The sequence below is a fragment of the Pseudophryne corroboree genome, chromosome 2, assembly GCF_028390025.1.
Source record: "Pseudophryne corroboree isolate aPseCor3 chromosome 2, aPseCor3.hap2, whole genome shotgun sequence".
Lineage (NCBI taxonomy): Eukaryota > Metazoa > Chordata > Amphibia > Anura > Myobatrachidae > Pseudophryne > Pseudophryne corroboree.
This window is the reverse complement of record NC_086445.1, coordinates 446,652,198-446,668,825: the sequence shown is the minus strand read 5'-3', so window position 1 is coordinate 446,668,825 and position 16,628 is coordinate 446,652,198. Positions and strand designations below refer to the sequence as shown.

At 44.3% G+C, this 16,628-nt stretch overlaps 1 protein-coding gene across 2 annotated transcripts in view; it reads left to right on the top strand.

Annotated features, from left to right (window-relative positions):
• The window catches only part of P2RX1 (purinergic receptor P2X 1), a 321,106-nt gene that overhangs the window by 217,714 nt on the left and 86,764 nt on the right, over positions 1-16,628 (top strand). For both annotated transcript variants that reach the window (XM_063953695.1, XM_063953694.1), the window contains one exon: positions 14,922-15,018. In XM_063953695.1, the coding sequence (XP_063809765.1) occupies positions 14,922-15,018 (97 nt within the window). The remainder of the gene's footprint in view (positions 1-14,921; positions 15,019-16,628) is intronic.

Below are 16,628 nucleotides of genomic sequence, written 5' to 3'. Positions count from 1 at the left end.
CCATCCGCTCTTGATTCCATCCAGGAAAATAAGAGGTCAGTTCTACCGCTGGGTTGTGGCTCCGACTCTGAGAGTGAGCTTCTGTATGATCCTAGACTCGTGATTGATGGACCTGTATTGCCAAGTAGTGTCTTTGTGACACCTTCTAGTAGGTCTAGGCAACCCAAAAAGAAAAGAGGAAAAAAGAAGAGAAGGTGAACTTTGAGGCGTCTGGAATCCGCCTGTTTAAGGGTGGGATAATGTTAGGAATGTTTGTGTTTGTTTTGCCTTGCATTACCTCATTCCTGCCTCTAGGGGTCTCACTTGTTGCCTCAGGTCTGAATGGCAGTTGCACACTGCCTCTGCAGGGTAATTACCTGATTGTGTGCACCTGGAGCCCAACACCTGGTGCTGCTATTTAACTCCAGCTCACAGGCATCTAGGTGCAGATCATTGTGGTTCCGTCTGGAGTGAGACTGGGCTCTCTCCAGTAATCCTGTCCAGATTCTGCCTTATATGCATCTTGGAGACTTCCCTGCAGTTTGCTAATTCATGTGCCTTGCTTCTGGACTTCTTACCCTGCCGGTTCAGCATCTACATTCCTGGACTATTATTTGCAGTTTGTTTCCATTCCTGCCTGATCACTTCGTTTTTGGTATGTTATTTTGCCCCTGCTTGATTTAAACCCGGATATCTGCATGTTTATTTCGCATCTATGTTTAACCTGAAATATACCTGAATTCAAGCATAATCTTCCTCCTTGTTTATTTTACCTGCCACTTCTATTATTGGGAAATATCGTGTTTTGTTCCATGTAATCAAGGATCCAGTTTATATTTATTTTTACTATCACTTTTTCCACAATAAACTTTATTTAATTTTCACCTGGCTTCAGCTGACATCTTTCCAAGTACGCACACACAGAGAACCCTAGAAATCGTTACAGATGGATAGCGGATGAATTTGTCCCCTAGAAGGGGTCTTGCCCGGAACCAGGACGACTGGGCAGTCCCAATCACGATGAGGAGGTAGAGAGTCTGCTGCTTGCTTACTGGAAACATCCGCAAGGGATTGATACACCGGAGGTAGATCGGAAAGGCTAATTGACCGAAGAGGTACAATTGTAGCTACACAGTCCTTGGTACAAGATTTACCCCATGAAAGGACTTCCATGGTTTGCCAATTAAGTTGAGGATTATGTTTCTGCAGCCAAGGTAAACCAAGTATCACATCTTGAGAGGCTTTGGGAATCACGTAGAAGGAGAGGTATTCGGAATGGAGCTCACCAACTTTCATCTTGAGACATACGGTTCGATGAGTAATTATACCATCTGGAATTCGACTTCCATCCACTGCTGTAACGGCAACTGCTGCTTCCAGAGGCATGGTTTGAACTTTAGACCGTATGACAAAGGCTGAGGAGATGAAGTTCTCGGCTGCCCCGGAATCTAGGAGAGCTGAAACTTTCACTGTAGAACTTGGAACTTCTAATTGAATAGACAAGGTCGGCTCTTTCCCAGAACGTGACTCTAAAGTAACTCCTAGCTTAACCTCTCTTGAACAAGCCAGGAGGCGAGAGTTTCCCGGTCGGAGTTTGCAGAATTTAACTAAATGTTCGGAGGACCCACAGTACATGCAGAGGTTACCCTGTCGACGACGAAGTCGTTCCTCCTCTGTGAGGCGAGAGCGCCCAATCTGCATAGGTTCTTCAGTCATTACTGGAGACTGTGATGGAGAATCTTGTCGAGGTCTAGGATGATCATGTGGACTGGATCGCTCTGCCCTGGATTTCTCTAAACATCGCTCCCTGTAACGTAGATCAAGTTTGTTACAGAGAGAAATGAATTCATCCAGTTTAATTGGCACATCCCGGATAGTTAAATCATCCTTGATTCTTTCTGAAAGTCCATTCCAAAACGCGGCGATCAGGGCCTCCTCATTCCAGTTTAACTCTGAAGACAACGTGCGAAACTGAATAATATATTGACTGACAGGACGTAAACCTTGACGTAGACGGAGAATCTCCAAGGATGCTGAGGTGGTCCTGCCTGGTTCGTCAAAGATTCTCCGGAAGGAAGATACGAACTCTTTGTAATTCGAGAGGATAGGATCACCTCTCTCCCATAATGGTGATGCCCACTCCAGAGCCTGACCGGAGAGGAGGGCAATAATATATGCGACCTTAGAACGAGCTGATGGGAAACTGGCGGACATCAGTTCGAACTGGATCTCGCATTGATTCAGGAATCCTCTGCAAAGTTTTGGAGTTCCGTCAAACTTACTCGGAGAGGGTAACTGCAAGCGGGACGTAGGCAGCGTCACAGGAGAAGCTGTAGTGGTAACTGGGACATCCGGGGTTGGAATCTGGACTTGGGACGTTTTAATAGCCGTATGGAGAGTCTCTAAACGGTCTGCCATAGTTTGCATAAACTGCACTATTTGTGTCTGTATAGACTCCTGGTTTTCCAGACGGGAAAGGATATCTGACGTAGCACCGCCTCCTGCGAATTGGTCACTTGACGGATCCATGTGGCCAGTGCTTACTGTCAGGTCCGGGTGTTTTTGTGAATCCGTTAACCCGGGACCAACCACAGGTGTAGGTGCTGGGCTATGAAGAAAGCAGGGAGGACGAAGAAAGTTCCGCTTCATATATTTATTCAAAATAACAATTCAGTAAAGAGTTAACTGACAAGTTGTTAATCATCATATTATACTGAAGTATAGCAGGAATAATATGCAAGAGAAAACTCAAAAATAAATAAAAGAAATGTTCATGGAAACATATGCAAAACAAGCTGATGAATAAATGTTGGATTGTCCAAATATAAACAAGCTTTGATGCTGAACTGCAGAATGTGATTAACTGGATAATGCAGACATGAAGAGATAACTGTAAGGATTTGCAATGGAGTTTTGAGAGTTAACTGAGAGACTGTGAAGAATTATCCTTGTTATGACAACATAGCAAATATAAACAAGCTTTGATGCTGAACTGCAGAATGTGATTAACTGGATAATGCAGACATGAAGAGATAACTGTAAGGATTTGTAATGGAGTTTTGAGAGTTAACTGAGAGACTGTGAAGAATTATCCTTGTTATGACAACATAGCAAATATAAACAAGCTTTGATGCTGAACTGCAGAATGTGATTAACTGGATAATGCAGACATGAAGAGATAACTGTAAGGATTTGCAATGGAGTTTTGAGAGTTAACCGAGAGACTGTGAAGAATTATCCTTGTTATGACAACATAGCAAATATAAACAAGCTTTGATGCTGAACTGCAGAATGTGATTAACTGGATAATGCAGACATGAAGAGATAACTGTAAGGATTTGCAATGGAGTTTTGAGAGTTAACTGAGAGACTGTGAAGAATTATCCTTGTTATGACAACATAGCAAAAAGTACTGAATTGGGTTACTTGCGGGTTCCGGAGATCACTGTGAAACTGTAGTAGAAGACAAGGTGATGAATGGGTTAAATGCAGAGTTGAACAAACGAACAGCTGAGGGAAATGAGATCCTCCAGACTTTGTAGGATAGGCAGACAGACTAGGTAACCTCATGCAAGACTCTGGGAATTCAACTGTTTCCAGTAGGTGAGCAATTAACTGACAGCACAGCGGAGAGCCGGTGGATCTTTCAGCAGTGAAGGCTGCAGACGGACCTCTGGGAACGGAGGCGATATCTGGACCACGGGAATCACACAGGAATGCACGGAGAGAGCTCAGAGCTAGAGCACAGCGTTGATACAACAAAGCACTGGCCCAGAGTAACATAATCCCAGCCTACTTAAAGGCAGCACAAGCACGGGATTGGCTTACACCTGCCCACAGGTGTTTTCACAAGTGCTCTGTATTAGCTATTTGGTCTCCAACATGGCCACCTCCTATACAGCAGACACACCGCAGTGCCTTAGGCCATTTGGTCCCCGCACTCACAGTTCCCAGACTCTGCATTACCTGTGCCATTGATCACGCCGTGTCCCCACACGGGCGCACAGCACCGCGAGCAACCGCACTGGCAACGGATGAACTTCAGAACCCGCAAAGGTGAGAGACCGGTTCGTGACACCATCTGTCTAGTACACGTATCCGGTTGTACGATATGTGCACAGTATCCTGGTGATACTTCTCCAACTCGCATGATCCTATTTCCTAGGGTGTACCTATACCGGAAATATTTTCCACTGTCGGCTATTTGGCGTATAAGTTCTGAGTCTAGGGGCATTTTGTCGGCTCTGTGTGAGAATGTCATGGTTTGGTTGTTCCATGACACTTCCCAATTTCCCGGCTTTCGGGGGTTGGAAATGTTAAAACATATTAGGGACCTATCTACATGGTATTGGTGGAGCTTTAAACTAGGAGGACTAGAAATATTAAATCTCTTGTCCACCGGTCTCCCACCCTTTAACTCAAGTACCTCATCTATCGTTAAAGGATATGGCACTAGTCCTGACTTTCTATGGCCTTGAGGTACTTGTGAGCATACCCAACAGTCTGTCTGATTTAACACTTTACCCACCAATGAGTGATAGTCACTCAATGGATGCCGGTCCATGTTGATATTAAAACTGGACTGACATTCCTTGATGCAATCGTCCTCAACTATATTTTTACAATTTCTACAGATGCAGTTCTCTTCAGCTAACAATCCTTCACAATGTCTACTAATGTCATGGCTACCAGATCGTTTTCTGATACTCGCCTTTGCTTGGTGATTGTGTTGTTCTGGAAATTCTACGCCTCCATCCTGATCATCAGATCCCATTCCAGATCCCTCTTTGGCCTCTCTGGTACTCTCACCGAAACAGACTGCTCTGGTCAACAACAGGGTCAACAGGAAAATCCGGAACACAGTCTCTTGGGGTAAGTCCATCTTAGAGGAGGAAAAGGAGAAGAGTAAGAAGGGGGAAGAAGAATAGAAGGGTGATGGGAACTGGAGAAAATAACAAAAGGGAAAAAGAAATCTTGGCTCGACAACCGCCTCCGATCTTATTGTTTTCAGCGCTCAGGTGCCGTCTCAACCTTCCTGGAACAGACACTCTAACGATACAATTTCCTCTACCGTCTGTTCTTTGTCACGGGACCTCTATGGGTCAGCGACCTTCTTACAGTGAGACGAATGGACCCAAGTCTCTCTCTCTGCAACCTTTAACGCTGTCGTGCTGGTCAATAAGACTTGATATGGTCCTTCCCATCTGTCAATAAGGCAACCTGAGCGTAGAAAATTGCGAATCATTACATAATCCCCAGGTTCAATGTCATGACAATTACTGTCTGGCAGATCAGGAATCACTAGCTTTAAATTTTGTCATTTTGATTCTTTAACTGCTTACTCATCTTAGCCAGATACTTTACAGTTACTTCATTGTTACATTTCAAATCATCCTGGGGGTCAATCATTACATGAGGTTGTCGACCAAACAGAATCTCAAAGGGAGACAGATTAAGAGGGGACCTGGGAGTGGTTCTGATGCTGTACAATACAATTGGCAAAGCTTCCGGCCACAACAATCCTGTTTCAGCCATCACTTTGCTCAACTTGTTCTTAATAGTGCTGTTTACTCTTTCCACTTTCGCACTCGCCCGGGGGCGATACGGAGTATGCAGCTTACTATTAATTCCCATTAACTTACACATTGCTTGAAAGACGTCACCTGTAAAATGGGTACCCCTATCACTTTCAATTATTCTGGGGATACCATACCTGCACACAAATTCCTGCACAATTTTCTTTGCAGTAAACACAGCGGTATTTGTGGCAGCGGGGAATGCTTCTACCCAATTTGAAAACACATCAATACAAACCAATACATACTTTAAATTTCTACAAGGTGGTAATTGTATGAAATCAATTTGTATTACCTGGAAAGGACCATCTGTAGGAGGGATATGGGATGGCTCTGTTGGTATTGCCTTTCCGATATTCTTCCTCAAGCAGGTAAGACATGTCATCGCTCTTTTACCCGCATGGGAAGAAAATCCTGCCGCGCACCAATAAGCTCTTACCAACTTACACATTCCTTCTTTGCCTAGATGAGTCAGCCCATGTGCCGCTTCCGCTAGACTTGGGAGGTATGCTCTGGGTGCCACTGGCTTACCCTGTCCATCTGTCCAGAGTCCTGAGGACTCCTGGCCATATCCTTTTGACCTCCAAACTGCCTTTTCTTGTGGTGAACACAAATTTTGCATTTCACACAATTTCTGTGTGCTTACAGTATTAAATACCATCAGTTGTGTGGTGTCTGTCTGCATGGGGGTGCTGGCTGCTGATTTTGCAGCTTCGTCTGCTCGGCTGTTACCAAGTGACACTGGGTCTTGGCTGTACGTGTGGGCTTTACACTTGATAACAGCCACTCTGTCAGGTTCTTGTATTGCTGCTAAAAGTCTTTTGATGTGTGTTGCATGTGCCACGGGTGTGCCAGCTGCCGTCATGAAATTTCTAAGGCGCCATAGGGCCCCGAAATCATGAACTACTCCAAAGGCGTACCTAGAATCTGTGTAGATATTGGCTGATTTACCTTTAGCCAATTCACACGCTCTGGTTAGGGCGACCAGCTCAGCAACTTGTGCTGAGTGAGGTGGGCCCAGGGGTTCCGCTTCTATGGTACCTTTGTCATCTACGACTGCGTATCCAGTACACAAGTCTCCCGTGTCCGTCTGTCTGTGACAACTACCGTCAGTGTAGAAAGTAAAATCTACACCTTCCAGTGGATTGTCACTGATGTCAGGCCTTGCCGTGAAATTTTGGGTCAAATATTCCATACAATCATGTGAGTCAGTGCCTGTACTAAATCCTCCTTCACCATCACTCTCATCCCCCACCCTTTGTGCCTGTCCAGGCACACCTGGGAGATACGTTGCTGGATTTAGTGCACTGCATCTCTTTATGGTGATGTTTACAGGGGCCATTAGTGCTAATTCCCACCTTGTAAACCGTGCGGATGAGACATGTCTGGTTTGGGCAGAATTTAGTAAGGCTGACACTGCATGAGGTGTATGGATTGTGAGGTTGTGTCCTAGCACTACATCTTCGCTTTTACTCACTAGCAATGCTATTGCTGCAACACTTCGCAAGCATGTGGGGAGGGATCGCGCTACCGTGTCTAGCTGAGCGCCGTAGTAGGCTACCGGCCTGCTGGCATCACCGTGTTTCTGGGTTAAGACACCTGCCGCACATCCAGCATTTTCCGTACCGTACAGTTCAAAGGGTTTCCCATAATCTGGCATACCTAATGCTGGTGCCTTCGTTAGGCATTGCTTGAGTCTCTCAAACGCCAGCTCAGACTCATCTATGTGCGAGATCCGATCTGGTTTGTTTGATGAGACCATCTCCTGCAAAGGTAGGGCCAGTATGGAAAATCCTGGGATCCAGTTACGACAGTACCCACACATTCCTAGGAACGTGCAAATCTGTTGCTGAGTCTGTGGCAGGGTCATGTCATGAATTGCCTGTACTCTATCAGTAGTGAGGTGTCTCAGTCCTTGTGTCAAACAATGCCCCAAATATTTTACCTTGGTCTGGCATAATTGCAACTTGTCCTTTGAAACCTTGTGTCCTGTATCAGAAAGATGAAACAGAAGTTGTTTCGTATCTCTCAAGGACGATTCGAGTGAATCAGAACACAGCAGTAAGTCGTCTACATACTGTATTAATATTGATCCACTCTCAGGTTGAAAGGATTGTAAACAATCATGCAGAGCCTGCGAGAAAATACTTGGGCTGTCGATGAAACCTTGTGGTAAACGAGTCCAGGTGTACTGTACTCCTCTATATGTAAATGCAAACAAATATTGGCTGTCAGGGTGCAGAGGTACCGAGAAGAAGGCGGAGCAGAGGTCAATTACAGTGAAAAATTTGGCAGTGGGAGGGATCTGCATAAGGATGACAGCTGGATTTGGCACTACGGGGAATTGGCTCTCAACTATTTTGTTGATCCCCCTTAGATCCTGCACTAGCCTGTAACCCCTCCCCCCACTCTTTTTAACAGGGAAGATGGGACTATTGGCAGTGCTGGACGTTCTAACCAGAATGCCCTGTTGTAGCAAGCGCTCTATTACTGGGTAAACTCCTAACTCCACCTCCGGCTTCAGAGGATACTGTGGGATTTTTGGAGCTATCCTACCATCTTTTACTTGAACTACTACTGGAGCTACATTTGCCATTAATCCAGTGTCTTGTCCATCCTTGGTCCAAAGTGACTCCGGTATCTGGGAAGTCATTTCCTCTACCTTGGACGGACACCTATCTACAACAACAGTGTGTGACATTAATTTTGATGGGGAATCTAGCATATACTGCACTTCCTGAGCTTGGTTCTCGGGTATGTCCAAGAACACACCTTCAGGAGTACAATATATGACACATCCCATCTTACACAGTAAATCTCTACCAAGTAGATTAGTCTGAGCCAATGCAGCTAGCAGAAAAGAATGCTTAGTCTGTAAAGGCCCTATCGTAATCTCTGCTGGTTTGCTTAACTGGTAGTATTGTACTACTCCTGTTACTCCCATGGCTGGAATTGTTTTTCCAGTGGTCTTCATACCCACTGTTGAATTTATCACTGATTTGGCCGCCCCCGTATCTACAAGGAAAGGTAGAGATCTACCAGCTACATCAATTGTGACCTCGGGTTCACTTCCAAGGCTCGCAATTAATTTCGCTGGCTGCAAACTACAGGTGTGGCCCCACCCCTATTGTAAATTGTGACCTTCCCGCAGCGCATTGGTTGCTACAATATGTGAGGGAGGTAACTGGGAATTTTCAGAGATCTGCCAGTCTCTTTTTGGTGGGTACCTCCTAGTTTCCCCTGCGTGTGGCTCATCACTCCTCCTCTGCGGTCCCTGCTCCCATCTACGTGTGCCATACTGTGTGTCATGCTCTGGTCTAGGGGGTCGATATACATTATGTGAGTTTCTATTGGTGCAGTTACGTGCAAAATGTCCTTCCCTATTACAATTGTAACATTTTACCATATACGGCTTACCACCAGGGGTCTGAGATTTAAACTGAGGCGGCCTTGTTGTAAGGGCTTGGATACTTATGGCCATCAGCTTATCACCCTGTGACTCCCTGCGTCTCGTGATGTTCCTGTCGTGCCCGACAGCAGTCTCTCTTAAGGCGGCCACCGACATACCTCTCCAGTTAGGTTGAGTGGTTTGTACTCTATTTCTTAATACTTCCTTTAAACCGTCCATCAGTACGGACACCGCTACCTCTCTATGATGTACATTTGCCTCAATGTCCATGATCCCAGTATATCTAGCCATTTCCTCCAGTGCCCGGTGGAAATACTCAGAAGCAGCTTCTCCTTCCATTTGCTTTATGGAGAAAATTTTGTTCCATTTTACAACGGCTGGGAAATATACTCCTAACTGCAGATTGATCTGTTTAACATTTTCCTGATTGTACTCGTCAGTGAGGGGTACCTCAGCATCTAATTTACAATCTGTAATGAATTTAACAGGTTCAATACTAGAGGGCAGACATGCCCGCAGTAGTGTCCGCCAATCTTTGTTATTGGGTTCAGCGGAGTTACCTAGGTCCTTAATGAACCTTTGACATGCAGCTAGATCTTTTCTGGGATCGGGAAATTCAGACAAAATTGTTCTTAATTCTGCCCGGGACCAGGGACAATGCATTGCAATATTCCTGATGGGTGTGACTCCATTTGCGTCGGTCTTCCCATTGGGGACCGCTATCACTCTAACAGGATTAAGATCAATTACCTCACTCTGGGTTGATTCTACAGTGTGTGGTGTAACAGTTTCAGCATATTGTACAGTACCGTACTTACCTGTTGACACAACCTCACCTGTCCCTGCACTATGGGCCTTCGATACCGCTCTTACTGGTTGGGCCGTGCCCACTGGAGTATCGTTTATGGTGGCCGCTAGAGAGAGAGCTGAAATCGTAGTGGGCTCATCTTCCTGGTCGCATTCCTGAGGGAAGTTTAAAATGGGATACAACTTGCACGGGTTAGCATTAGCATCAACATTTGCATTAACATTCATTTTACTCTTGTCACTACTATATTTGTTAAGTGCACTCTTTTCGTACACCCGTATGCCATTCTCTGCAGCCACTTTTTCCCCTACTATATACGGTGGTGGTGCCGTTGCTATCAGACTTCTACCAGGATTTGAATTTGCTTTTTGAGCTAATTCCTGTTGTATTTCACTCTCCTGTTGCCATATCTGTAAACAATCATAATGTCTAATCCTCTGCTTTGCAGATTTTATTAGACCTATCCTCTTTCTTAAATTTTGCAATACCTCAGGATTCAAACTGCCCACCCTCGGAAACTGTTCCCAATCATCCTTAGTCATTCGTTCCCATTCTTTGCATAATACCTGTGTGTGTGATCCGTATTTCTCACACATTATATACCGTGCTGACCCTTTGGGCCAACAACTACCAACGTGAACCCTTGTTGGTCGTCCCTTACTTGAGCAAGATATTGCTGTCTCAGCGAATTCTTACAAAACAAACCAAGTTCCCAGAGATAAGGCGACGGTGAAAGTTCAACGAGTGCCTTCACCCACTCACGCCCCTATTGGCCAATACGAATTCCAGCAATGTGCCCACCACTGGTCGTACCCAATCTCGGGATCTTTTTGTAACCTCTATTTACTGGGGCGTGTGGGAGTATGCTACCCTTCCCAGTAAATATTAGTTGTTGGAGTTTTCCTGAGTGAACAGCGAAACTCCCTTAAAATAACAAAAACCTACACAAATCACGTTAAAATGTACAAATAGCGTCTATGATCCCACAACAAATTTTTTTAGTGGGTATCAAGGTGACCTAACTAATGTACACAGTAGCGTACGGTCCAGTCGCACTTCGTATAAATAACTATTATTTATTCGCCGTGCGACCAATGGAATCGGTTGATTAGGCTGCGAAACCTTCAGCCGGAGCGTTTTCTCAACTTGTGCCTATATGGGTGCTACGCCAACCCCCTGGGCTGCGCTTTAACCTTCGCAGTTCTTTTTGTCTGCGAATACTACTTGCTCCTTTACCTTATACAATGTTAACGTGAGCAAGCCAGTCCCACACCACCAAGTGTCCACTCACCTGATGTGGTCTCCGACGGAATCCCGATTTCTGGGTTCACAAAAAGAATACCTGTATTTGCACACTCACTCCTATTCACTCATATGCACACTGACTTTTCTGTACAGAAATTTCTTTCATTCAGGCAGTAGTTCGATCCCCAGGTTTTGCAATAGAAAAAGGTTCTCTTTAAACTTTTGGAAACTGAACAAACTTGTGCTATTATCGCGTGGCTACTATCCCTGCCCACACTAAACAATGCTATCGTGTGATTTGAGTTTAGTGGGCGTATCCGTACGCACATTGTGTAATATATACCACGTGTGTACGCCTTTGCGTCGCGTACGTAATCTCGCACGTTGCCCGAGACACGTATGCACAAAGTCCAAATACGTTCACAGTAACACAAATAACACGCTTCTATAAATGTAAACGATGTTCAACTGTAATCGCTTACTGAACACCACACAGTATCTGTTTATGCTGTGTGCGTGCCCTTAACAATTATTCCCTTAAATATTACTTTTATAATCTCAACTAATAGCACCAAATTTCCTCAGCACGTGTCTAACAATCAATTCTAATGGCAACAAGAGAGTGACTATGCAAAAATACACAAAATAAAAATACAGGTGTGTGTGCGTGTATTGTGTGAGCAATTGGCGCCAAACAGAGAGAGGGAGAGAGAGAGAGATTGAAAACAGATTTAAAACAATAGCTGTATGTTCTTACCTTCCTCGGATCTCGCCAGCATCCCTACAAACCAAGCAAAGCAGACACAGACGCTTATCCGATCAGCACTACTGTATCCCCAACCACAAACACGGATACAGGGGATACTACCTTTCCGCCCTTTGCTGATCGATAAAGTCTGCGCGTTTTCGCCTGACTGCGGATATGAGGTGGACCGGACGAGTACCCAATTGATAAAGCTAAATATTTACCTTTTAACATAAGCTATTTACTAATACCGAAAAGCCGTAATGACCGCTAAACCTCGTGCACGTGCTACGCATTTTGTACGCTATTTGCGTACAAAGACCTCACACGTGGTACGCTAGTTACGTACACACGCTGCGCTGGGTGTACGGAATACACACAGCGAGCGTACACACAGACAGTAACCTTTATAAACTTTAAACACAGAATATGCTTACACTGTAAACCTTAATACCGTAGTACTATAATGGTGTAACACTGAACCTTTGTGAGTATGCAAGCTGTTTGAGCAATTGAGATGCTCTGTAACCCTTAGCACTTATATGGTAAATCACACAAACACTTGTTAAGGTTCCAACACCTTACCAGATGATCTTAAGTAAGTAAAAGGGAAAAGTATACAGATTACAGCTTATACACTACAGACCTAACATTAATACCTAAACAGAATAACTAGACAAAAATATACACAATGGCGAACGAACGCAAACACAAATACATAGACTAAGTATGAATGGCTTACATTAAACGGGTAACAAAGTGGCCACAGAGAAACATACCATACGGGGGAATACTCGCTAGCGCAACCGGATACAGTCCTCCAATTATCCGACTGATAATTGTTGATGAGAGAAAGTACTGGCCGGTCAGGGGACAGTGGCCTTTATATACACAACATACAGTACACTACAAAGGGCCCTACAATCTCATTGTTCATTGGACACAGGAATGTCTCTCTGCATTATAACAAAAGGTCATAGGTGGATTTGAACAGGTGGGCTGTGACTATTTCAAACTGCTCAGGTGGGAGGTATCCACAGGATTCCCACCGCATGGATAATGAACTGCAAATACAGTAAATGTCCATAAACTTCTTATAGACATAACTATACGCAGGAGCGATTAATCTCTTCCTAACCAACACCGGAATGTTTCAAATAAAATACTCTTCAGTTAGGTACTAGACACCACTGTTCAACCTGTGTCAGACCCTTCGTATCATGCAAAGAGGAATTCCCATGTCCACGAACCATTTACATTAAACATACTTGCAGACATTATTAAAGGGAATATTATCTACAAAAGGCACTATTTTTGTTAACTATGTTATAAACGAGTCGCCCGCTACAAGCTCATAAACTCTACCGTAAATACGCATATACCGCGCGTAATCGCCGGAGCGAGTGTACGCAATTTGCGGACATGTGCACGTACGGCAGACTGAATGCACGAGCAGCGGGCATGTGCATGGGGTTAGTATATGGCAATGTGAAGCACGATATTTTTCAACTTTGACAGTCTCTTGGTGTGAGTCTCGACAGTACTCTACTGTAGCCTCTCATCTGGGTCGGTTCTTACTCTTCCTGCAGGCAGGTGTGGATATGGACCTACGCTTAGGCTCCATCAAGGTTCAGATCTCAGCCTTGTCTGTTTTCTTCCAGAGACAATTGGCTGTTCTCCCTGAAGTCCAGACGTTCTTGAAGGGTGTCCTCCATATGCAACCACACTTTGTGTCTCCCACGGCGCCGTGGGATCTTAATTTGGTTCCGACCTTTCTCCAATCAGACTGGTTTGAACCTTTACACAGGGTGGACATGAAGTATTTGACATGGAAGACTGTCATGTTGTTGGCCTTGGCCTCAGCAAGGAGTGTTTCAGAATTAGGGGCCTTGTCTTCTAAGAGTCCTTATCTCGTGTTCCATGAGGATAGAGCAGAGCCCGCAATTTTTGCCTAAGGTGGTGTCGGCGTTTCACATCAATCAGCCGATAGTGGCTCCTGTGGTGGTGGTGCCTGTGGTGTCTGACATGTCTGTTACGCCTAAGTCCTTGGACGTGGTTTGGACTATGAAGGTTTACGTCAATAGAACAGCTCGTCATAGGAAATTTGATTCACTTTTTGTTCTCTGTGATGCTACAAAGATTGGTTGTCCTGCCTCGAAGTAATCAATTGCATATTGGATCAGGCTTACGATCCAGCAGGCTTACTCGTCGGCAGCTTTGTCACTGCCGAGGTCTATACAGGCCCACTCCACAAGGTCAGTGGGTTCTTCCTGGGCTGCTGTAGGTGGTGTCTTTGCTTTGCAGTTATGTCGAACAGCTACTTGGTCTGGTTCGAACACGTTTGTCAAATTTTACAAGTTCGCTACAGAGGACCTTCAGTTTTGTCAATCAGTTTTGCAGGTGTCTCAGCACTCTCCCACCCGATCTGGGAGCTTTGGGACTTCCCCATGATACTAGACCATCCCAGTATCCCCTAGGATGTTAGAGGAAATGGGAATTTAATGCCTACTAGTAATTCCCTTTCTCGTAGTCCATAGGGGTTACTGGGCGCCCACCTCTGTGCTTCGTTGTTTCTCCAAATTGTTCTTGTTTGGGTCTGCTGTTGCTGTCCCTAGTTTCAAGTTGTGGTTAGTGTTGCTATCCTCTTGTTGTGTTGTGTGCTGGTTCGTTTCTCACCACTTTCTTATCTATTTTCCTCCTCTCAAAGTATGTCCGTCTCCTCAGGCACAGTTTTCCTATACTGAGTCTGCAGGAGGGGCATAGAGGGGAGGAGCCAGCACACCCTGCAGAAATTTAAAGTGCCAAGGCTCCAATGGACCCCAACTATACCCCATAATACTAAACCATCCCAGTATCCCTTACGGACTACGAGTAAGGTAATTACCGGTAGGTATTAAATTCCCATTTTCAAAGAGCACATCAGAATTTACAGATTCCAGGGTGGATCAAAAAATTTTTTAGGTCATATGTTTAGTGCACTATTTACTATATTATGAATTAATAAAATACAGACGTTCCCTAAATAGTGACAGATCCACTTTAAGTCTTCCATTACTAACAGAGACCTATAAAATGTGCGTACATACTTCATCTTACATTATAATACTCAAGTCACATGTTTTATTGTATATATTAAATGGTCTGTTGTATTTTTTACAGGTATCCTGACTGGAAAATGCATACCTTTCAACAATGAAACTAAGTCTTGTGAAGTCTATGCTTGGTGTCCTGTGGAAAATGATCATGTTGTTCCTGAGTATGTTGTTAGCATTGATGTTTTGAGCATAAGAACTAACAATTGTTGTCACAATACCTGAATAGAAATGATAAGATCTCTATACAACCTTCATTATTATTATCCTTTATTTATATGGCGCCACAAGGGTTCCGCAGCGCCCAATTACAGAATACATAAACAAATAACCAAACAGGAAAACAGCAACTTACAGTTGATGACAGTATAGGACAAGTACAGGGTAAATAAACATAGTTACATCAGCAGATGACACTGGAATAAGTATCAGGTGGCAGAAGACTGCTGGATGTGGTACAGTTGAAGATTATTAAAGTAAGACAAAGGATAAGCACATGAGGGAAGAGGGCCCTGCTCGTGAGAGCTTACAATCTAAAGGGGAGGGGTAGACAGGGGTGACACAGATGGGGTACATAGAGAGCGTAGAACATAGGGTTCATGAGGTCTCACCCATAGCAACTGCCTTTCCTTTAAAGTTCAACACACTTCCATGCTCAGATGCCCTCGGGTTTTCTATTCCAAGTGGTAGAGGCTTATAATTCCTTATGTATTGCTGTAGTTCATAGATGGACAGAACATTAATTAGGGTCTCGAATATTTATCGGATGAACAGATCCAGTATTGACAAAGGTAGAGAGTATAATCATTTACACTCACAATAGCAAGAAAAATAATAACTTGCAATGCACCAATAACTCAGTAAATAAGCGTGTGGAGGACAGAACAAGCTGCCGATGAACTAAACTAATTATGTACTCCAAGCTCAAATGCTTGGTGGTGGCAGCTGCAATAGTGAACTCTCTGTTGGGAAGGGCTGGCTGCAGACAATTATTATAATAATATACTCCAATGTTAAGGGCTGGATGCAGGCAGTATAATGATAAATACTTCAGTGTAAAGGCTGGTTACAGAAAAGCTATGCTCGAAATAAAATACATATGAAATGCGGGTGGATGAGATGTTGGCTGTCATATGACCGACATCGGCCTAACCCTACCCAGTGGTGCCTAATCCCACCTCCCTGCAGCCCAACCCTAATCCTTCCTCCCCCGCAACCTAACCCAAACTCCCCCCCCCCCCCCCCCACCTTAGCCTAAACCTAACCTGGTCCCCCTTTCCCGCGGCAAGAATATTGGAGACCCCGGCGTACTTATGATCGAGATGCAGACGGTCGTGATATCGGTGTGGGTATTCCAAGTGTTGTCGGGATTTTGCCCATGTGTTGGTATTCAGGTGCTGGTATTTCGAGCTCCGGCATCTGAACCGCATACCCTCATAATACACTCCTGTCAAGTGCTAGGTACACGCAGTATAATGATAAACACTACAGTGTTTGTATAGTGGTAGTGTAAAATATATACGTCTACACAAGATTTGGATATTATACAGTACTGTTCAAAAGTTTTAGGCAGGTGTGGAAAATATGCTGCAAAGTAAGAATGCTTTAAAAAATAGAAGTGTCAATAGTTTATTTTTATCAATTGAAATGCAAAGTGAATGAACAGAAGATACATCTAAATTAAATCAATATTTAATGTGACCACCCTTCAAAACAGCAGCAATTCTTCTAGGTACATGTGCACACAGTTTTTCAAGGAACTCGCTGGGAGGTT